Here is a 24,981-nt window from a genome sequence, read left to right as displayed (position 1 = left end):
TAATATCGACCGCAGTGTTTATTTCGAGGTACTTATATCGACCGCAGTGTTTATTTCGAGGTACTTATATCGACCGCAGTGTTTATTTCGAGGTAGAAATATCGACCGCAATGTTTATTTTGAGGTACTAATAACGACTGCAGTATTTATTTTGAGGTACTAATATCGAGCGCAGTGTTGATTTCGAGGTACTAATATCGACCGCAGTGTTTATTACGAGGTACTAATATCGACCGCAGTGTTTATTACGAGGTACTAATATCGACCGCAGTGTTGATTTCGAGGTACTTATATCGACCGCAGTGTTTATTACGAGGTATTAATATCGACCGCAGTGTTTATTACGAGGTACTAATATCGAGCGCAGTGTTTATTACGAGGTACTAATATCGAGCGCAGTGTTTATTTCGAGGTACTAATATCGACCGCAGTGTTGATTTCCAGGTACTTATATCGACCGTAGTGTTTATTACGAGGTACTTATATCGACCGCAGTGTTTATTACGAGGTACTTATATCGACCGCAGTGTTTATTACGAGGTACTTATATCGACCGCAGTGTTTATTACGAGGTACTTATATCGACCGCAGTGTTTATTACGAGGTACTTATATCGACCGCAGTGTTTATTACGAGGTACTTATATCGACCGCAGTGTTTATTACGAGGTACTTATATCGACCGCAGTGTTTATTACGAGGTACTTATATCGACTGCAGTGTTTATTACGAGGTACTTATATCGACCGCAGTGTTTATTACGAGGTACTTATATCGACCGTAGTGTTTATTTTGAGGTACTAATATCGACCGTAGTGTTGATTTCGAGGTACTAATATCGACCGCAGTGTTTATTTCGAGGTACTTATATCGACCGCAGTGTTTATTACGAGGTACTAATATCGACCGCAGTGTTGATTTCGAGGTACTTATATGGACCGCAGTGTTTATTTCGAGGTATTAATATCGACCGCAGTGTTTATTTTGAGGTATTAATATCGACCGCAGTGTTGATTTTGAGGTACTTATATCGACCGCAGTGTTTATTTCGAGGTATTAATATCGACCGCAGTGTTTATTTCGAGGTATTAATATCGACCGTAGTGCTTATTACGAGGTACAAATATCGACCGTAGTGTTTATTACGAATTACTAATATCGACCGTAGTGTTTATTACGAGGTACTAATATCGACCGTAGTGTTTATTACGAGGTACTAACATCGACCGTAGTGTTTATTTCGAGGTATTAATATCGACTGCAGTATTTATTTCGAGGTATTAATATCGACCGTAGTGTTTATTTCGAGGTACTAATATCGACCGTAGTGTTTATTTCGAGGTAGTCATATCGACCGCAATGTTTATTTCGAGGTATTAATATCGACCGTAGTGCTTTTTACGAGGTACAAATATCGACCGTAGTGTTTATTACGAATTGCTAATATCGACCGTAGTGTTTATTACGAGGTACTAATATCGAGTACTTATATCGACCGCAGTGTTTATTTCGAGGTATTAATATCGACTGCAGTATTTATTTCGAGGTACTAATATCGACCGTAGTGTTTATTTCGAGCTACTAATATCGACTGCAGTATTTATTTCGAGGTACTAATATCGACTGCAGTATTTATTTCGAGGTATTAATATCGACCGTAGTGCTTTTTACGAGGTACAAATATCGACCGTAGTGTTTTTATATCGACCGCAGTGTTTATTACGAGGTACTTATATCGACCGCAGTGTTTATTACGAGGTATTAATATCGACCGCAGTGCTTATTACGAGGTACAAATATCGGCCGTAGTGTTTATTACGAGGTACTAACATCGACCGTAGTGTTTATTTCGAGGTATTAATATCGACCGTAGTTCTTATTACGAGGTACAAATATCGACCGCAGTGTTTATTACGAGGTACTAATATCGAGCGCAGTGTTGATTTCGAGGTACTAATATCGGCCGCAATGTTTATTTCGAGGTACTAATATCGACTGCAGTATTTATTTCGAGGTATTAATATCGACTGCAGTATTTATTTCGAGGTATTAATATCGACTGCAGTATTTATTTCGAGGTATTAATATCGACTGCAGTATTTATTTCGAGGTATTAATATTGACCGCAATGTTTATTACGAGGTACTAATATCGACAGTAGTGTTTATTACGAGGTACTAATATCGACCGTAGTCTTTATTACGAGGTACTAATATCGACCGCAATGTTTATTTCGAGGTATTAATATCGACTGCAGTATTTATTTCGAGGTATTAATATCGACCGTAGTGTTTATTTCGAGCTACTAATATCGACTGCAGTATTTATTTCGAGGTATTAATATTGACCGCAATGTTTATTACGAGGTACTAATATCGGCCGTAGTGTTTATTACGAGGTACTAACATCGACCGTAGTGTTTATTTCGAGGTAGTCATATCGACCGCAATGTTTATTTCGAGGTATTAATATCGACTGCAGTATTTATTTCGAGGTATTAATATCGACTGCAGTATTTATTTCGAGGTATTAATATCGACTGCAGTATTTATTTCGAGGTATTAATATCGACCGCAGTGTTGATTTCGAGGTACTAATATCGACCGCAATGTTTATTTCGAGCTACTAATATCGACTGCAGTATTTATTTCGAGGTATTAATATCGACCGCAATGTTTATTACGAGGTACTAATATCGACCGTAGTGTTTATTACGAGGTACTAATATCGACCGTAGTGTTTATTACGAGGTACTAATATCGACCGCAGTGTTTATTACGAGGTACTAATATCGACCGCAGTGTTTATTACGAGGTACTAATATCGACCGTAGTGTTTATTACGAGGTACTAATATCGACCGTAGTGTTTATTACGAGGTACTAATATCGACCATAGTGTTTATTACGAGGTACTAATATCGACTGCAGTATTTATTACGAGGTATTAATATCGACTGCAGTATTTATTACGAGGTACTAATATCGACCGCAGTGTTTATTACGAGGTACTAATATCGACCGTAGTGTTTATTTCGAGGTACTAATATCGACCGCAGTGTTTATTACTAGGTACTAATATCGACCGCAGTGTTTATTACGAGGTACCAATATCGACCGCAGTGTTTATTACGAGGTACTAATATCGCCCGCAGTGTTTATTACGAGGTACTAATATCGACTGCAGTGTTTATTACGAGCTTCTAATATCGACCGCAGTGTTTATTACGAGGTACTAATATCGAACGCAGTGTTTATTACGAGGTAATAATATCGACCGCAGTGTTTATTACGAGGTACTAATATCGACTGCAGTGTTTATTACGAGCTACTAATATCGCCCGCAGTGTTTATTACGAGGTACTAATATCGACTGCAGTGTTTATTACGAGCTACTAATATCGCCCGCAGTGTTTATTACGAGGTACTAATATCGAACGCAGTGTTTATTACGAGGTAATAATATCGACCGCAGTGTTTATTACGAGGTACTAATATCGAACGCAGTGTTTATTACGAGGTAATAATATCGACCGCAGTGTTTATTACGAGGTACTAATATCGCCCGCAGTGTTTATTACGAGGTACTAATATCGAACGCAGTGTTTATTACGAGGTAATAATATCGACCGCAGTGTTTATTACGAGGTACTTATATCGACCGTAGTGTTTATTACGAGGTACTAATATCGACCGTAGTGTTTATTACGAGGTACTAATATCGACCATAGTGTTTATTACGAGGAACTAATATCGACTGCAGTATTTATTACGAGGTATTAATATCGACTGCAGTATTTATTACGAGGTACTAATATCGACCGCAGTGTTTATTCCGAGGTACTAATATCGACCGCAGTGTTTATTACTAGGTACTAATATCGACCGCAGTGTTTATTACGAGGTACTTATATCGACCGCAGTGTTTATTACGAGGTACTTATATCGACCGCAGTGTTTATTACGAGGTACTTATATCGACCGTAGTGTTTATTACGAGGTACTAATATCTACCGCAATGTTTATTTCGAGGTATTAATATCGACCGTAGTGTTTATTTCGAGGTATTCATATCGACCGCAATGTTTATTTCGAGGTACTAATATCGACTGCAGTATTTATTTCGAGGTACTAATATCGACCGCAGTGTTTATTTCGAGGTACTAATATCGACCGCAATGTTTATTTCGAGGTATTAATATCGACCGTAGTGTTTATTTCGAAGTATTCATATCGACCGCAATGTTTATTTCGAGGTACTAATATCGACTGCAGTATTTATTTCGAGGTACTAATATCGACCGCAGTGTTTATTTCGAGGTACTTATATCGACCGCAATGTTTATTATGAGGTAATAATATCGACCGCAATGTTTATTACGAGGTATTAATATCGACCGCAATGGTTATTACGAGGTATTAATATCGACTGCAATGTTTATTACGAGGTACTAATATCGACCGTAGTGTTTATTACGAGGTACTTATATCGACCGTAGTGTTTATTACGAACTACTAATATCGACCGCAGTGTTTATTACGAGGTACTAATATCGACTGCAGTGTTTATTACGAGCTACTAATATCGACCGCAGTGTTTATTACGAGGTACTAATATCGAACGCAGTGTTTATTACCAGGTACTAATATCGAACGCAGTGTTTATTACCAGGTACTAATATCGACTGCCTTGTTTATTACGAGGTAATTATATCGACCGCAGTGTTTATTACCAGGTACTAATATCGAACGCAGTGTTTATTACCAGGTACTAATATCGAACGCAGTGTTTATTACGCGGTACTAATATGGACCGTAGTGTTTATTACGAGGTACTAACATCGACCGTAGTGTTTATTACGAGGTACTAATATCGACCGTAGTGTTGATTTCGAGGTTCTAACAGTCATCCAGTAACGACGTTCCAATTCATATTCTACTTATAATAATAATTTGAGTGGTGTGCGTAACTTGAATAAGTATACGCCATTTTCTCCCTAGCATTTCTAAGAACAAAGAAAATACTTAATAATTTGGGGAAAAGACATCACATATAGTTCGATAGTCAAAACCCAGCACTTCAGTTTTTCCACTTCCTTGGAACTCCTTCTCCATGAACTCGAAATGCACTGTTATCAAACATGCCATAGTTTTATTCTATAAATAGAATCAGAATATATATCAAGTAGAACAATGGTTCCTTTCTTTAAATGAGTAAAAGGGTTCGTTCTATTGGCTATACATAACAATAAAGATATCGGGAGGTATGCAAAGCATGTGAGGTATGTGAGACACTACGGGAATGGAAACCTATGGAAACCTATGGAAACCCCTCTCCTCCTTTCCCTTTCAACATTCCGTTATCATCAGATTGCATTTTTGACTTTCTACGTAGACTTTTGATTCTATTTTTTTAGGCTTTATTGCAATGTTGCCGAAATGAAATTGAAAAATTACTGTTTCATCAACAGTTTCTCAGAACAATTATACAGTATAATAATTAGCCTTATATCTGCCTACGTGCTTGTGTAACTGTAGAACGTTTATGGCTATTATTCATGTTAAACATGAAGGGTGATATACAATCGTATAAAATACTACATCCCATTATCAGGTCTGTCATTCAACGCTATACACGATAAACCAAACACATCGGCTACAGGTAATATACATCTTTGTATACCTTAGGGAATGCTATAGTCAAAGCTGGTAAGCTTGGTTTGAACGTAACCGACTTTCTTAAAGTTAATCGTGCAGCATGATAGTGATTTAAGGGCGGAGTTATGGCTCAACGTTTCTATGTAAATCATCAATGACAACTTCGGTTTGATTTATGACAGTATCCGGTCATTTTAACGTGATCGTGCTCGTTGTAGCTATAAAATAATTTAAATGAACAATGTTATAGTTAGTTCTCTGTACGCCAATTTAGCGGTGTCAGATCAAGGGTAAAGCAGCCTCCAGCACTGTCAGACACTGGCTAAATCATGTTTCTTAAGTGATAATCACCTACAGGGCTGTCAAAATGGGCAATCAACTGTCAATCTCTGTAGTATTAATTGCTGTAAATGTGAATTAAATTGACAAGGTTATCAATTAAATAACAACAGAATGATATGAAATAGATGAACACCATGCTGAAAAGGGGCCAGAGGAAATGATAAAACTGATATGATGTTTCAAAGTTCCTGTAAACACTCACCTTGTCATCCTTATATTGTATGATGTGGTTACTTATCATAGACTTTGGGACTTTGTAACCTTTTCTGTGACTTTGCCTATTGTCTAAAGTTAGATAATAACCTTATACAATATTTAAAAAAACCAAATGCTTGTATCTCATAGGTATAATCGAACATAGGGATTGGATCCCTATAAATAAATATATAGGTCTCATAAATAATAGGACAGTATAGTCCAACATAGGGAATGGATCCCTATTAACAAATATAACGGTCTCGTGAGTAATAAGACGGTATAGTCTAACATAGGGATTGGATCCCTATTAACAAATATAACGGTCTCATAAGTAATAAAACAGTATAATCAAACATGGGGATTGGATCACTATAAATAAATAAAAAGGTTTCATAGGTAATAGGACAGTATAGTCCAACATAGGGAATGGATCCCTATTAACAAATATAACGGTATCGTGAGTAATAAGACGGTATAGTCTAGCATAGGGATTGGATCCCTATTAACAAATATAACTGTCTCATAAGTAATAAAACAGTATAATCTAACATAGAGATTGGATCCCTATCAATAAACAAAAAGGTTTCATAAGTAATAAGACAGTATAGTCCAACATAGGGAATTGATCCCTATAAATAAATATATAGGTCTCATAAGTAATAAAACAGTATAATCTAACATGGGGATTGGATCCCTATAAATAAATAAAAAGGTTTCATAAGTAATAAGACAGTATAGTCCAACATAGGGAATATATCCGTACAAACAAATATATAGGTTTTATAAGTAATAAAACAGTATAATCGAACATAGGGATTGGATCCCTATAAATAAATATATAGGTATCATAAGTAATAAGACAGTATGGTCAAACATAGGGATTGGATCCCTATAAATAAATAAAAAGGTTTCATAAGTAATAAGACAGTATGGTCCAGCATAAGGAATGGGTTCGTACAAACAAATATATAGGTTTCATAAGTAATAAAACAGTATAATCTAACATAGAGATTGGATCCCTATAAATAAATAAAAAGGTTCATAAGTAATAAAACAGTATAATCTAACATAGAGATTGGATCCCTATAAATAAATAAAAAGGTTTCATAAGTAATAAAACAGTATAATCTAACATAGAGATTGGATCCCTATAAATAAATAAAAAGGTTTCATAAGTAATAAGACAGTATGGTCCAGCTTAAGGAATGGATTCGTACAAACAAATATATAGGTTTCATAAGTAATGAAACAGTATAATCTAACATAGGGATTGGATCCCTATTAACAAATATATAGGTCCCATAAGTAATCAGACAGTATAGTCCAGAATAGGGATTGGTTCCCTATAAATAAATATATAGGTCTCATAAGTAATAAAACAGTATAATCTAACATAGAGATTGGATCCCTATAAATAAATAAAAAGGTTTCATAAGTAATAAGACGGTATAGTCTAACATAGGGATTGGATCCCTACAAACAAATATATAGGTCTCATAAGTAATAAGACAGTATAGTCCAACATAGGGATTGGATCCCTACAAATAAATATATAGGTCTCATAAGTAATACGACAGTATAGTCCAGAATAGGGATTGGATCCCTATAAATAAATATATAGGTATCATAAGTAATAAGACAGTATGGTCAAACATAGGGATTGGATCCCTATTAACAAATATATAGGTCCCATAAGTAATCAGACAGTATAGTCCAGAATAGGGATTGGATCCCTATAAATAAATATAGAGGTCTCATAAGTAATACGACGGTATGGTCTAACATAGGGATTGGATCCCTATAAACAAATATATAGGTATCATAAGTAATAAGACAGTATGGTCAAACATAGGGATTGGATCCCTATTAACAAATATATAGGTCCCATAAGTAATCAGACAGTATAGTCCAGAATAGGGATTGGTTCCCTATAAATAAATATATAGGTCTCATAAGTAATAAAATAGTATAATCTAACATGGGGATTGGATCCCTATAAATAAATAAAAAGGATTCATAAGTAATAAGACAGTATAGTCCAACATAGGGATTATATCCGTACAAACAAATATATAGGTTTTATAAGTAATAAAACAGTATCATCGAACATAGGGATTGGATCCCTATAAATAAATAAAAAGGTTTCATAAGTAATAAGACGGTATAGTCTAACATAGGGATTGGATCCCTATTAACAAATATATAGGTCCCATAAGTAATCAGACAGTATAGTCCAGAATAGGGATTGGTTCCCTATAAATAAATATATAGGTCTCATAAGTAATAAAACAGTATAATCTAACATAGAGATTGGATCCCTATAAATAAATAAAAGGTTTCATAAGTAATAAAACAGTATAGTCTAACATAGGGATTGGATCCCTATAAATAGATATATAGGTCTCATAAGTAATAAAACAGTATAATCTAACATAGAGATTGGATCCCTATAAATAAATAAAAAGGTTCATAAGTAATAAAACAGTATAATCTAACATAGAGATTGGATCCCTATAAATAAATAAAAAGGTTTCATAAGTAATAAGACGGTATAGTCTAACATAGGGATTGGATCCCTACAAATAAATATATAGGTCTCATAAGTAATAAGACAGTATAGTCCAACATAAGGAATGGATAATTGATCCCTATAAATAAATATATAGGTCTCATAAGTAATACGACAGTATAGTCCAGAATAGGGATTGGATCCCTATAAATAAATATAGAGGTCTCATAAGTAATACGACGGTATGGTCTAACATAGGGATTGGATCCCTATAAACAAATATATAGGTATCATAAGTAATAAGACAGTATGGTCAAACATAGGGATTGGATCCCTATTAACAAATATATAGGTCCCATAAGTAATCAGACAGTATAGTCCAGAATAGGGATTGGTTCCCTATAAATAAATATATAGGTCTCATAAGTAATAAAACAGTATAGTCCAACATAAGGAATGGATCCGTACAAACAAATATATAGGTATCATAAGTAATAAGACGGTATGGTCAAACATAGGGATTGGATCCCTACAAATTAATATAAAGGTCTCATAAGTAATAAGACGGTATGGTCAAAGATAGGGATTGGATCGCTACAAATACTTTGATCATGGTAGACTTGTCTTCCTTGAAAAAAATCGGAACTTTTTGTAGAGGGATAAAAATACACACTGACTTATTATTTTTTAAATATCAAAAATGACAAAAATAAATTAAAAGAATTATATCAACAGTGACAATTTATTGTTCTTTTATGTAACCATATTACTCTCAATCATTTTAATTTTGGACACCATTCCACAGCCCCTTAGCGCATGGTATATTTGCATGTCAGGTACGTATGTAACTAGAGCCTATGGCATGGTATACCGTTCTCACGTGCACGCACACATGCACATAGGGATCTGAATATTTTAACAAATTACTACTTTGACAGTGATTGTACTTAATTTATAAAAACAACTTACTCGACAAAGCGTAACTAATATCGTAACAACCTCGAGTTTGTCATGTGAGATCAGTCCGCACTCCATGGACTTTAAATGTGCCCTTCTTGAAGTCGCCTGGTCTAATGTCAGTGTCTTTTCGTGAGTCAGATTATGTCTTTGTATCGGAATCTTTATTTCTTAAGTATGTGTGATTACACATGTTCCAGCTAAGTCTCGATATCGGGTGTTGACATATCATCGTCACTCACGTGTACTATTGTTTACCCGGTGTTAATATAATTTACACTACGGTAATGAAATGCCCGATACGCAATACGGAAATGACGACACGAAAATTCGACAAGAAAAACATGTGTATTACAAAGGGTGGGAAGTCCTTAATAAGCTGATACTAAAGCACATACCTACGATACAAATATTTCCACTATGATTAGCCTTCAGCTAACGTCCAGCTGAACACATTCTTATAGTTACATCTCTCCCTTCCTCAGCTTAGCAATCTTTGACTGTGTATACATTCGCGTATACGCAGTGAAAAAAGGTTCGGCGGATGGATACCTGTTTCCAATATGGTACCGTTCACACTTCAGCGAGATAACAGTCCAACGACAACCAATGGTTGGATCATTCACCATCTAGATACATAGAACATATTCGGGATCCATTATGTCTAATTATACAACACAAGAATGCTGTCAAACTACTTATTCCATGGATGCACATATAATTTCTGTGGCGGTAACGTCAACAATGGCGGCTTCGTTCTGACCGCGTCACTTCATAAGCAGTGTGTCAATGCGCGTACATGACGACCGTTGTAAATGAAAAGAAAATTTCGAAGGGCTTCTCACATTGCTTAATTTAAAATTTAAAAAAAAATGAAAGGAAAACAAATAGTGTTGTTCACTTCGTATTTTCTAAATTTATATTGTCCTAGCAACCACGGCTATCGTAGTTACTATCGTGGCAACCCGCTTCGAATTTTTTCTGCGTTATGTAGCATCTAAAAAATATTCGAATGTAAATATAAGACTTGACCTACGTTTTGACGGCGTATACGATAACGCGCACCATAGAATATGTTCGTTGCCAACTGCGTTCATACTACCGTATACGCTGTCAAAATGAAGGCCAATCCTTAAATATTTACATTTGTATGGCATTGTCACTATATAGCCTCTTTGAAAGCTGTGTCGTTGATGGGACTTTAATTACCATGCATCACGAGACAAAATTCTCAGCGTATTAATACAACACTGACCGGAACTACAATATCCAATATGAATAAACATGACGGCTGCTGAAATATCGCCTGGGCATTGTGAGATTTGACAATGTCAATGTAAATTTATGTGCAAAATAAAAAATAGATAAAAAACACTTTTATTACAACGAAAACAAGACCAAGGTCTGCAATATCGTACAAAATGCACATCGGTTGAAATCACCAATGCCGGCAATGGAAATAATTTTAACGCAATTTATCAGAAATATCGTCTGTTACACTGCACTGATCAACAGGGGTTCGTTACAAATGCCTGAAATACACATATTCTACAGACCTACTGATATGAGTCACAGCACACATAAACATTTCAGACATTTTGTAACGAACCTGTGCTCCGTCGCAAGATCACTCACTTCAAACGCTATCAGTTTAACGCGTCTCACATCCACGGTTCCTGATTTCTGACGACATGTCAAATAACGACGCCATTATAGAATCTACCGACTGTTGTCAGGTTCCCATACAATCAACAAATAAACTCACGCCTGGATTCTTCACAAAATGAGCGAAGAGAAAAGTTCGAATTCACTTCCAAAAATAACTCCCTCGTGGAGGGCAAGGTCGGATTTACGGTGTTCACTGTATTTGTCCATGCGCGAAATTTGTTCCGGGAAAAAATATCTAACTTTCAGCTCAGAGTTCTATTGATAAACTTAAATCACCCTATAGATATATCATACGCAATTGTATTGATACTGAATTGTGGAATAAAATTGAAGTGTTTGTTAAAATTTCAAAGTACTACTTTGTTCGCCAATCAGCACGCGACAATACGCTGTTCAAACTATTGAACGAAATTGTGTGGACTGTCGATAAGGCGAGCATTTTTTATTTTAAATATAAATTATCATTTAAAAAAGAACATAAGAGGCAGAGAAAACGTAAATATAAGTATTGAACTGTTTTTGTATAGCGCGCATTATGTTGTTTGCTTGCAAAGCTGTGTCATTCAAATAGATCATAAATACCATACAAAAGCAGTTCAATGCTTAATTAACAACAGCGAACTACAGAGGGGTACATTTATTAATGTCTGCCATTCCTATGTTTACCATTTAAACAGCACTGCAAGTCCCACAGGGTTCTCTTTTGGGAAATATTCAGGGAAGCCTCGGCTCTTTGTAGACCTATCCGCTCCCCGTGAGGATTATCATCATCCCAGTGAAAATGACTTAATATATAAAGACTTGTATTCCCTCACCTATGTGCGCATAGACGATGCGATTCAGAAACTATAGACTTTGGAAAGGGAACAACCGTGTGTAAACTATACATTTCGGACGCGTTTAAGACTATCAAGTAGAGAGAGCGGTATCATTGTTATAAATCCTCGCGTTTGGGTGTAGATCCATGCACAAGATAGTTGACACTTTCCTTTCAACAACGGCATTCGTGTACTAACAGACCGCCTCGGACATCTACATTTTACCATCCGAGTAGTTATTCAAGGTCGATCCACAGCCAAACCACTACATCACCACGTGGAACTCAACAATGAAGGTACGGAGGACATTAAGATGTGGAGACTTTCCTTGTAAAACTGGAACGGTGTTTCTGTATTCTATAATGATAAACTGGACAATCCAGATGAACTATGCCTCTTCATGTCTCGGGAACTCGGGGGTAGGTGGTTACTTCAGAAGACAATGGTTTTCGGAACCATGGTCATGCAATTTACACAACCTATACTCTGCTGCTATTGATCTGTCTATAGCCTTTCAGGAGCTAAGTCCGACTGTAGTAGCAGCCATGATATGGGCCACATGTGGGAAGGCCAACGTATTGTCTTTATATGTGACAATGTAGCTTCTGTTGCTATACTTACTATAGGCCATTAGTCCACCGCCTTGCTCTGTGTGCATGCACATACGACTTTGCAATATTATCTTATTATGTGGCTGGCCATCGAAACAATATTGCTGACTCTCTGTCTGGTTTGCAGATTCAGGCAACTTGCACCAGACGCATTTCTATCCCCAATGCATAGTATTCAAACGAACAGTCGTATTGTGGGATTCGAACCAGTGATCCAGGAGTTGAGGTCAGTATCTAGAACCACCAGTACCAGGAGGACAAATGAATCTAGTGCTGACAAATAGGTGCGATTCCTGCTGTATGCCGGTATCATTACTTTAGTGCACTTACCCAGCTTACCTATGTCCAAAGGATACTTGATCCATTTCGTGGCAATCTGTTGCAACGGTCAAATCGCATCTACAACTATTGAACTGTACTTACTTGGTATTCGGTTTAAGTGTATTTAAAACAATATTTACAACACAAGCTCACAAGAATGCCCCGTCTGCATGCTATCTTAAATGGAGTTAAGTGGCTAAAAGTGACGAGACCAAAACATTCTGGAGAGGATGTGTTTCTACTTGAGATAATGTGCACTTTGCCACCTAATGTTAGACATAGCATCACTGTATATTTGTCAGTTTCCTAAGATGTTGGGAGTTGACCCTACAGTGCACCTCTGCGTTGACGAGGACAGTGTATTGTTAACTGTGAAATTGTCAAAAACAGACCTGACCAACTCTTTGTTAACTGCGAGGGACAAGTTCGTTCATTTCCGCGTTAAACAATATCCTTGAATGTGTAGGCATTGACTCTAGCTCTAATATTAGACATTCTTTTGGATAAGGCACATCAACCTCTGCCGTTTCCGTGCACATGGAAAACAATTTATTACCTGCTGTTTGTGTGGTGAGTTTATTACCTGCTGTTTGTGTGGTGAGTTTATTGCCTGCTTTTTCTGTTTTTGGTTTATTGCCTGCTGTGTATGGGTTGAGTTTGTGCTATTCAACAATCGGGGTTTATTGCCTGCTGTTTGTCTGGTGAGTTTCTTACCTGCTGTTTCTGTGGCGAGTTGATTTTTTGCTGTTTGTGTGGTGAGTTGATTGCCTGCTGTTTTTGTGGTGAGTTTATTGCCTGTTCGTGTGTTGAGTTTATTGCCTGTTGTTTTGTGTTGGGTTCATTGCCTACTGTTTGTGTGTTGTTTTTATTGACTGCTGTTTGTGTGGTGAGTTGATTGCCTGCTGTTTGTGTGTTAAGTTTTATCACCTACTGTTTGTGTGTTGAGTTTTGTGGTGAGTTTATTGCCTTCTGTTTGTGTGGGGAGTTTATTGCCTAGGGTTGTGTGTTGAGTTTATTGCCTGTTGTTTTGTGTTGGGTTCATTGCCTACTGTTTGTGTGTTGTTTTTATTGACTGCTGTTTGTGTGGTGATTTTATTGCATGCTGTTTGTATGGTGGGTTTATTGCCTGCTGCTTGTGTGGTGAGTTTATTGCCTACTTTTTGTGTGGTGAGTTTATTTCCTACTGTTTGTGTGGTGAGTTTATTTCCTACTGTTTGTGTGGTGATTTTATTGCCTACTGTTTGTGTAGTGAGTTTATTGCCTACTGGTTGTGTGGGGAGTTTATTGCCTAGGGTTGTGTGTTGAGTTTATTGCCTTCTGTTTGTGTGGTGAGTTTATTCCCTGCTTTTTTGTTTTGAGTTTATTACTTACTGTTTGTGTGGTAAGTTGATTGCCTGCTGTTTGTGTGTTGAGTTTTGTGGTGAGTTTATTGCCTGTTCGTGTGTTGAGTTTATTGCCTGTTGTTTTGTGTTGGGTTCATTGCCTACTGTTTGTGTGGTGGGTTTATTGCATGCTGTTTGTATGGTGGGTTTTTTGCCTGCTGTTTGTGTGTTAAGTTTTATCACCTACTGTTTGTGTGTTGAGTTTATTGCCTGTTGTTTTGTGTTGGGTTCATTGCCTACTGTTTGTGTGGTGGGTTTATAAACTATTGAAATTGTCAAAAACAGACCTGACCAACTCTTTGTTAACTGCGAGGGACAAGTTCGTTCATTTCCGCGTTAAACAATATCCTTGAATGTGTAGGCATTGTCTCTAGCTCTAATATTAGACATTCTTTTGGATAAGGCCCATCAACCTCTGCCGTTTCCGTGCACATGGAAAACAATTTATCACCTGCTGTTTGTGTGGTGAGTTTATTTCCTACTGTTTGTGTGGTGATTTTATTGCCTGCTGTTTGTATGGTGGGGTTATTGCCTGCTGTTTGTGTGTTGCGTTTATTGCCTGCTGTTTGTGTGTTGCGTTTATTGCCTGCTGTTTGTGGGGTGATTTTATTGCCTGCTTTTTCTGTTTTTGGTTTATTGCCTGCTGTGTATGGGTTGAGTTTGTGCTATTCAACAATCGGGGTTTATTGCCTGCTGTTTGTATGGTGGGTTTTTTGCCTGCTGTTTGTGTGTTAAGTTTATTGCCTGCTGTTTGTATGGTGGGGTTATTGCCTGCTGTTTGTGGGGTGATTTTATTGCCTGCTTTTTCTGTTTTTGGTTTATTGCCTGCTGTTGTGTGGTGAGTTTATTGTCTACTGTTTGTGTGGTGAGTCTATTACCTGCTGTTTGTGTGATGAGTTTATTACCTGCTGTTTGGGTGTTGAGTTTATTGCCTTCTGTTTGTGTGGTGAGTTTTTTTTTTGTTGTTTGTGTGGTGAGTTTTTTTTTTGTTGTTTGTGTGGTGAGTTTTTTGCCTGCTGTTTGTATGGTGGGGTTATTGCCTGCTGTTTGTGGGGGGATTTTATTGCCTGCTGTTTGTGGGGTGATTTTATTGCCTGCTGTTTGTGGGGTGATTTTATTGCCTGCTGTTTGTATGGTGGGGTTATTGCCTGCTGTTTGTGGGGGGATTTTATTGCCTGCTGTTTGTCTGGTGAGTTTATTACCTACTGTTTGTGAGGTGAGTTTTTTTCTTTGCTGTTTGTGTGGTGAGTTGATTGCCTGCTGTTTTTGTGGTGAGTTTATTACCTGCTGTTTGGGTGTTGAGTTTATTGCCTGTTGTTTTGTGTTGGGTTCATTGCCTACTGTTTGTGTGTTGTTTTTATTGACTGCTGTTTGTGTGTTAAGGTTTATTACCTACTTTTTGTGTGTTGAGTTTATAAACTATTGTTTGTGCGGTGAGTTTATTGCCTACTTTTTGTGTGGTGAGTTTATTTCCTGCTGTTTGTGTGGTGGGTTTATTGCATGCTGTTTGTATGGTGGGTTTTTTGCCTGCTGTTTGTGTGGGGATTTTGTTTCCTGCTGTTTGTGTGGTGAGTTTTTTGCCTGCTGTTTGTATGGTGGGGTTATTGCCTGCTGTTTGTGTGTTGTGTTTATTGACTGCTGTTTGTGTGGTGATTTTATTGCCTGCTGTTTGTCTGGTGAGTTTATTACCTACTGTTTGTGAGGTGAGTTTATTGCCTGCTTTTTCTGTTTTTGGTTTATTGCCTGCTGTGTATGGGTTGAGTTTGTGCTATTCAACAATCGGGGTTTATTGCCTGCTGTTTGTGGGGGGATTTTATTGCCTGCTGTTTGTGGGGGGATTTTATTGCCTGCTGTTTGTGGGGTGATTTTATTGCCTGCTGTTTGTCTGGTGAGTTTCTTACCTGCTGTTTCTGTGGTGAGTTGATTTTTTGCTGTTTGTGTGGGGATTTTATTGCCTGCTGTTTGTATGGTGGGTTTTTTGCCTGCTGTTTGTGTGGTGGGTTTATTGCATGCTGTTTGTATGGTGGGTTTTTTGCCTGCTGTTTGTGTGGCGAGTTTATTGCCTGCTGTTTTTGTGGTGGGTTTATTGCCTGCTGCTTGTGTGGTGAGTTTATTGCCTACTTTTTGTGTGGTGAGTTTATTGCCTGTTTGTGTGTTGAGTTTTGTGGTGAGTTTATTGCCTGTTCGTGTGTTGAGTTTATTGCCTGCTGTTTTTGTGGTGGGTTTATTGCCTGCTGTTTGTGTGGTGATTTTATTGCCTGCTCTTTGTGTGGTAAGGTGTTTTTTTTGCTGTTTGTGTGGTGAGTTTATTTTTTGCTGTTTGTGTGGTGAGTTTATTGCCTACTGTTTGTGTGTTGAGTTTATTGCCTACTGCTTGTGTGGTTTGTTTATTACCTGCTGTTTGTGTGTTGAGTTTATTGCCTTCTGTTTGTGTGGTGAGTTTATTGCCTACTGTTTGTGTGTTGAGTTTATTGCCTACTGCTTGTGTGGTTTGTTTATTACCTGCTGTTTGTGTGTTGAGTTTATTGCCTTCTGTTTGTGTGGGGAGTTTATTGCCTACTGTTTGTGTGTTGAGTTTATTGCCTACGGTTTGTATTAACATGCGGTACGTGATAATGAACAGCTGTATTTATTCAGATTGGTTTATTGCCTGCTGTGTATGTGTTGAGTTTGTGCTATTCAACAATCGTTCGCCCCGGTGTGCGATTTTCTCGGCGCAAATGTGCGATTTGGTACAATTGGTTTATCGATATGACAGTATTAAAAATAATCAAGAAGACTCGTATGAAATAAGGCACACTTTATAAAACTCCTCATCACAATAAATAGGATCATGTACAATTTTACAGTGCGTGTTACACAGTATTGCAGTGACAGTTAGACGGTCAAGAATGGGTTTGGTTTCCAGGTAAATACCATTTTGTTGAGAGATGGAAGTTTTACCTGGCCTGTGCCTAATACAGAGAGCTGATATGTGAGACCGTTTGACCATTATGAATACACAACTGGGTGTTAGGTATGTCTGAATTGCTTCGTTTTGTTCTATAGCCCCCATTCACCTGGATGTTCACATCTAGACATTTACGTAAGTACCCAGGACGTAGTAAACCACGGCCCTGGTACAGTACATGGGACCGTGTCAATGCGTGTTTTATTTTACATGTGTCGATTTGGGTCGTTTATAAATCACAGAAAACGCCATTTCGAAATTAAGGAAAATTGCTAGAAAGACGAGCTTATAGTTGCAGCTTTAACATAGAAATGTGCTTAAAAAGCAAGTGTATATGTTTCAACAAGAAACCGCATGCATTGTTAAGCCATTCCTAAATTTACACCAACCACGATTGTAATCGTGCGCAGGCAATAGCCTTCCCGATTTGTATCGTTCGCACCTCGTGCACGCATGGTGTTACGTTGTGCAATCCAACAACTGTATTTGTTATTTGTTAATATTTTGTACTTTCACTTTACTTTTATTTAAAAGAGAATTTTTCATCATCCTTTTCATTATTTAATCCCCTTATACTGTGATAATAGTTTAGAAATCATGTGATCATCACCACATCTGACAGATGTGATGCGTCATGTTAAGATAACTTGCTCTGATATTATAGGGCCAGGTAGGTAGGGACTGGCTCAACCACCTGTCCTGTGACAAAATCCACACAAATATCATTTAATCTTTGAATGTTGTTATCTATATATATATTGTTATATTAGCACCAACTGGACGGTCGTGTACATCTCAACACTGTGGACTGCGGGACTTACACTTGGCCTACTTATTTTGATATTATAGGTTCATCACTAGGACAAGTTTGCAAAATAAGCATTTTATATGTAAACAAATCGTTTAAATGTAAATGACAAACTGATTGCAATGTATCTGAACAGGTATATGTATTTGCTTCATCTTTTCTCAATATAAGCATTTATAAAGTTGAACTTAACCTGAACCCATTAGTAACACTTTCCCTGCGATGCGACTTTATGAGTCATTTGAGAAGGTTAATGGGGCATGGATCGAAGACGAGCGAGTAAAGATTCTAACACACCGATGGTTCTTGACACCTGATTTGTTGGTATAAATGTCTTGTAGGATTTGGAGTTTATAATAGGTGCAGAAGCCGGAGTTTGTCTCTGAACCGATGTTGGAGATTGAAAAAGTTTGAAAACCAGACTTGATAAGTCTGATGTAGATTGTGGAGGGGAGGCGGCGAGCGATGTATACATAGGTGAGTGAAATCTCTGTTGATGTACAGGAGACTGAAACGTCTTCACCCGAGAACTTAGTCCAAAGGGCATGGCCTGGTTATCTATCATTGGCGGAGTCTGGCCTGCATTATTGTTAATGTTGATAGTTGACTGTTGTGGGATGGGGAAAGGGTCTGATGCCATAGCGCTGTTCTGATTGGCTTCAGTAGGTTGAAGCCGATCTGAAAGTGCTCCCAATAAAGTAGAAATCATCTTTGGAGCTTCTTTCATCTTTTTCATAGACTCGCTAGCACGATATATGGTCCGCATGTCTTTTAACGGTGCTACATATTTAATTTTCGGCGTCTTTGGTAATGGTGAATACAGAGGTGAGCCAATCGGGAAATTCATTGGTGAATTTAATGTGGATGCGACTATTTTGGCACTTGTTTGAAAATCTGGAATGACATGGAAATCTTGCTCAGTGCCTTGTGCAGTGACACAGTACTGTCGGTCAGGGTCCCACGCAAGCACACGTTTGTGTTTCCACGCGGGGTTGTGACACTGCCAGGGCTGTGTGGCCTGGGCAGGGGAGTTGTCATAATGCGCACGTACAGACACGTGTTTAGTGTAGGCGTCACTGTTCACCAAAGGATATCGACTGTCAAACGGGAACTTTACCAGAATCTTTTCCGGGTTCTGTAGAGCATCAGTAATGGTTGGATCGTACGGGTAACTTTCAGCGTTTTGCATGTTTTGACGAATATCCTCCCATAATTTATCTATGAAACACTGATGGAAGAAGTAGATAGGGTCAGCGGGAGCCGTCAGCAGTTCTCCCATGCTGCCTCCCACCCAGGCCTGTACACCATTGTGGTACTCCTCCAGGGCTATGCTAGTAGTGTATACCAGCTCTCGGTTGCTTTTCCTACTCAACAACGAGTCGATGTTTTCCCGGGCAATTAGAGAACCCCCCTGTCCAATACGTCTCCTTATGGGAGTTCCATCCGGCTCAGTAAAATTCATGAATGGACCTATTCTAACAGTTCCCTCTCCATTTCCGAACAGCTCTTTTGTCCATAGTATGGACTTGGTCGGGTTTGTTATGTGGAAATCTAAAGAACAGTCCCAGTACGGAATGGGAACATGGAGATAAAACTCCAACCTAGAAACATAAAACAATGAGAAAATGTTATTGTTTTGAAGTAAAGATTAAATTATATGTAACATCAACGTAGATCCTAGTTAAGTTGCTATCTTTCTATAGGAATGTTAAATAGCTTTCCGTACCAACAATAAACCAAAGTCTCGTTAAATTCTGTATCAACAGTTAACCAAATCTCGTTCTCTTTCTGTATAAACAGTTAACCAAGTCTCGCTATCTCTCTGTATAAATAGTTTACAAAGTCTCGTTCTCTTTCTTTATACACAGTTTACAAAGTCCCGTTCTCTTCCTGTAAAAACAGTAAATACCAAGTATCATTATAATCTGTATGAACAGATAACCAAGTCTTGTTATCTCTCTGTATAAACAGTTCACAAAGTCTCGTTCTCTTTCTGTATAAGCAGTTGACCAAGTCTCGTTCTCTTTCTGTATAATCATTGAATCAAGTATCGTTATCTTTCAGTGTTAACAGTGACCAAAGTCTCGATATCTTTCTGTATAAACAGTTAACCAAGTCTCGTTATCTTTCTGTATAAACAGTTAACCAAGTCTCGTTATCTTTCTGTATAAACAGTTAACCAAGTCTCGTTATCTTTCTGTATAAACAGTTAACCAAGTCTCGTTATCTTTCTGTATAAACAGTTAACCAAGTCTCGTTATCTTTCTGTATAAACAGTTAACCAAGTCTCGTTATCTTTCTGTATAAACAGTTAACCAAGTCTCGTTATCTTTCTGTATAAACAGTTAACCAAGTCTCGTTATCTTTCTGTATAAACAGTTAACCAAGTCTCGTTATCTTTCTGTATAAACAGTTAACCAAGTCTCGTTATCTTTCTGTATAAACAGTTAACCAAGTCTCGTTATCTTTCTGTATAAACAGTTAACCAAGTCTCGTTATCTTTCTGTATAAACAGTTAACCAAGTCTCGTTATCTTTCTGTATAAACAGTTAACCAAGTCTCGTTATCTTTCTGTATAAACAGTTAACCAAGTCTCGTTATCTTTCTGTATAAACAGTTAACCAAGTCTCGTTATCTTTCTGTATAAACAGTTAACCAAGTCTCGTTATCTTTCTGTATAAACAGTTAACCAAGTCTCGTTATCTTTCTGTATAAACAGTTAACCAAGTCTCGTTATCTTTCTGTATAAACAGTTAACCAAGTCTCGTTATCTTTCTGTATAAACAGTTAACCAAGTCTCGTTATCTTTCTGTATAAACAGTTAACCAAGTCTCGTTATCTTTCTGTAAAATCAGTTAACCAAGTCTCGTTATCTTTCTGTATAAACAGTTAACCAAGTCTCGTTATCTTTCTGTATAAACAGTTAACCAAGTCTCGTTATCTTTCTGTATAAACAGTTAACCAAGTCTCGTTATCTTTCTGTATAAACAGTTAACCAAGTCTCGTTATCTTTCTGTATAAACAGTTAACCAAGTCTCGTTATCTTTCTGTATAAACAGTTAACCAAGTCTCGTTATCTTTTTGTATAAACAGTTAACCAAGTCTCGTTACCTTTCTGTATAAACAGTTAACCAAGTCTCGTTATCTTTCGGTATAAACAGTTAACCAAGTTTCGTTATCTTTCTGTATAAACAGTTAACCAAGTCTCGTTACCTTTCTGTAAAAAACGGTTAAGCAAGTTTCGTTATCTTTCATTTTGCTTTAAACAATACTTTAAGTAATAAAAGTATTTTCGTACACTTTTCATAATGAATCATGTATTTATATAAAAAAAAATAGGAAACGTTTATTAATTATATTTTGTCTCCTCACGGTGGTTAAGCTAGGTGTGTTTCAAATTCGGCGTATATATTGCTACGCATGTTATCAGCACACAATATACATGGCAATTTGTGAAATGATAGGTGTGTTGTGGAAAGGCTGTTATCTGTAAAGAATGTGTGATAGTTACCACAATAAAATGACGCGATGCCAGCCAAGGAAAGCAGGTCCACCATTAGTCCCAGCAATGCTCTCGTCCGAGAAGAATTCCAAGATAGTCCTGTAGAACTGTTCAATTAATAAAAAAAAAAAAACATTTGATTTTCTGTGAATAGCGAACCATCGAAGAATTCTTGAACATTTGAATAAAATGTTTTAAAGAAAGTGATTTTTCTTAAATTAATTTTATAGATTTTAAATTGTACTATTTAATAACGAACATAAAAATTAATTATGCAAAAAACATCGTAAGTATCTGTTGGTTCGTGCATGCGTGCTTTCGTGGGTGGAGTGTGTTGCACATTGTATATGGAAGTAAAATTATCATCTTTTACTTACTCCACTCTCCCTCAATCCATTAAAACGCGTTATAAGAATATGCCATTCCGCCGGTGAAAGCATTCTCACTTCTCTTCGAGGCTGTGCTTCGTTAGATACTTGCCGTTTCAGTCTCCAATGACCTGTCTTCATCTGCCGTAACACTTCGTTGAATTGATTCACCTTTTCCTGTTTCATTGTTGGGGCCATTTTTTTTATTCCACCGTTGCCTAAACAATCAATAAGGGAGATGATGTTCTGCTCCTCTTGTTGCTTGGTGACCTTCCCGAGCGACAATCCTTTATCACCGCACGTGTACAAGTATTTGGGATGTGTGGCTATCTGTAGATCGGACAGTTGGTCGAAGGACACGACAGAGGAAATATGGGAAATGCATACTGTGACACATAGCACGGAAATAATGCTTACAGCCTGAAAATAGACAGGGAACATGTGTAATGGTCATACAAACTGTGACACATAGCACGGAAATAATGCTTACAGCCTGAAAATAGACAGGGAACACGTATAATAGTCATACAAACTGTGACACATAGCACGAAAATAATGCCTACAGCCTGAAAATAGACGGCGAACACGTGTAATAGTCATACAAACTGTGACACATAGCACGAAAATAATGCCTACAGTCTGAAAATAGACAGGGAACACGTATAATAGTCATACAAACTGTGACACAAAGCACGGAAATAATGCCTACAGCCTGATAATAGACAGGGAACACGTATAAAAGTCATACAAACTGTGATACAACAAAGCACGGAAATAATGCCTACAGCCTGAAAATAGACAGGGAACACGTATAATAGTCATACAAACTGTGATACAACAAAGCACGGAAATAATGCCTTCAGCCTGAAAATAGACAGGGAACACGTATAAAAGTCATACAAACTGTGATATAACAAAGCACGGAAATAATGCCTACAGCCTGAAAATAGACAGGGAACACGTGTTATTGTTCTACATATCGTTCCCTGTATTGTCATATTGCTTATAATGGGTACATTACCAAGGTAATGCATATGTTAAAACACGTGTACCCATCATACATTTGTATATATGAACCTATGTTTACGACAGATGCCAAAAATACTTTCAGTCAATTACATAGGACAAGCAATATGATATGTGTATGAAACATAGCTAGTTCTATATCACACAACTTAACATGTTTAAACATAGCTAGTTCTATATCACACGACTTAACATGTTTAAACAGAGTTAGTTCTATAACACACAACTTAACATGTTTAAACATAGCTAGTTCTATATCACACAAATTAACATGTTTAAACAAAGCTAGTTCTATATCACACAACTTAACATGTTTAAACATAGCTAGTCCTATATCACACAACTTAACATGTTTAAACATAGCTAGTTCTATATCACACAACTTGACATGTTTAAACAAAGCTAGTTCTATATCACACAACTTAACATGTTTAAACATAGCTAGTTCTATAACACAACTTAACATGTTTAAACATAGCTGGTTCTATATCACACAACTTAACATGTTAAATACCTCCTTGTATGCAAAGAATTTCCTCCTAAATCCCGATAGGTATGTGGTCGCGATTTCGATGGAATCGATTAAGTTTACCGACAACAGGCCAATGTCCCTATTTACTGTGTCAAACCTAGCCTATTTACTTACCATACTTGTCTGTGTGTGTTTTCCACCTTGTCTGGTAGTTAGTAAAGTGCCTTTCTTTTTGTATGAATATTCAGCCAATTAGCAGCTGTACTTTCGTACAATTATCCCCGGTGAGCCAATATTGACATGTTATATAAGTTGAAGCCCCGCCTCCACTCATACATAGATAATCATAAAATTACATGTATGACTTGTTGTCGACTCTCAATGTCTTTCATCTCATTGTAAATAAAAAGTGGCCTTTCCTCAAACTTAAGCGATATTATATCATTAACTGACTTGATGTTAAAAGTTTGTTATCTAATCTGTTATTTAACTGGTATTTAACTGATCTGTTGTTACTAGTTTGTTAAATGATAAGTTGTTACTAGTTTGTTAAATGATGTGATGTTTTTAGTTTGTTAAATGATGTGATGTTTATAGTTAGTTAAATGATGTGATGTTTATAGTTTGTTAAATGATAAGTTGCTACTAGTTTGTTTAATGATGTGTTGTTACTAGTTTGTTAAATGATGTGATGTTAATAGTTTGTGAACTGATGTGCTGTTTATAGTTTGTTAAATGATGTGTTGTTACTAGCTTGTTAAATGATGTGATGTTTATAGTTTGTTAAATGATAAGTTGTTACTAGTTTGTTTAATGATGTGTTGTTACTAGTTTGTTAAATGATGTGATGTTAATAGTTTGTTAACTGATGTGCTGTTTATAGTTTGTTAAATGATGTGTTGTTTCTAGTTTGTTAAATGAGGTGATGTTTATAGTTTGTTAAATGATAAGTTGTTACTAGTTTGTTAAATGATGTGATGTTTATAGTTTGTTAAATGAATTCCTGTTTATAGTTTGTACAATGATGTGATGTTTATAGTTTGTTAAATGATGTGATGTTTATAGTTTGTTAAATGATGTGTTGTTACTTGTTTGTTAAATGATGTGATGTTTATAGTTGTTAAATGATGTGATGTTTATAGTTTGTTAAATGATGTGATGTTACTAGTTTGTTAAATGATGTAATGTTTATAGTTTGTTAAAAGATAAGTTGTTACTAGTTTGTTAAATGATGTGATGTTACTAGTTTGTTAAATGATGTGATGTTTATGGTTTGTTAAATGATGTGATGTTTATAGTTTGTTAACGGATATTTTGTTTACATGTTGTCTTTACTGATAAGTTGTTACTATTATTTTAACTGATATTTCTTTATTTACAATTAACTTTTATGA

The 24,981-nt window shown here is 36.7% G+C and overlaps 1 protein-coding gene across 1 annotated transcript; it reads right to left on the bottom strand.

Annotated features, from left to right (window-relative positions):
* Positions 1–17,246: 17,246 nt before the first annotated feature.
* LOC110441432 lies at positions 17,247–23,815 on the bottom strand. The gene is made up of 4 exons (XM_021484562.1): positions 23,762–23,815; positions 22,099–22,509; positions 21,731–21,828; positions 17,247–19,820 (listed from the first exon to the last, which is right to left on the bottom strand). Exons 1-4 carry the CDS (start codon positions 23,762–23,764, stop codon positions 18,470–18,472), a joined length of 1,863 nt encoding a protein of 620 aa, XP_021340237.1. The 5' UTR covers positions 23,765–23,815; the 3' UTR covers positions 17,247–18,469.
* Positions 23,816–24,981: the final 1,166 nt, after the last annotated feature.

This window comes from Mizuhopecten yessoensis, unplaced genomic scaffold (genome assembly GCF_002113885.1).
Source record: "Mizuhopecten yessoensis strain PY_sf001 unplaced genomic scaffold, ASM211388v2 scaffold715951, whole genome shotgun sequence".
NCBI classification, from domain to species: domain Eukaryota; kingdom Metazoa; phylum Mollusca; class Bivalvia; order Pectinida; family Pectinidae; genus Mizuhopecten; species Mizuhopecten yessoensis.
This window is presented reverse-complemented; position numbering and strand designations above follow the sequence as displayed.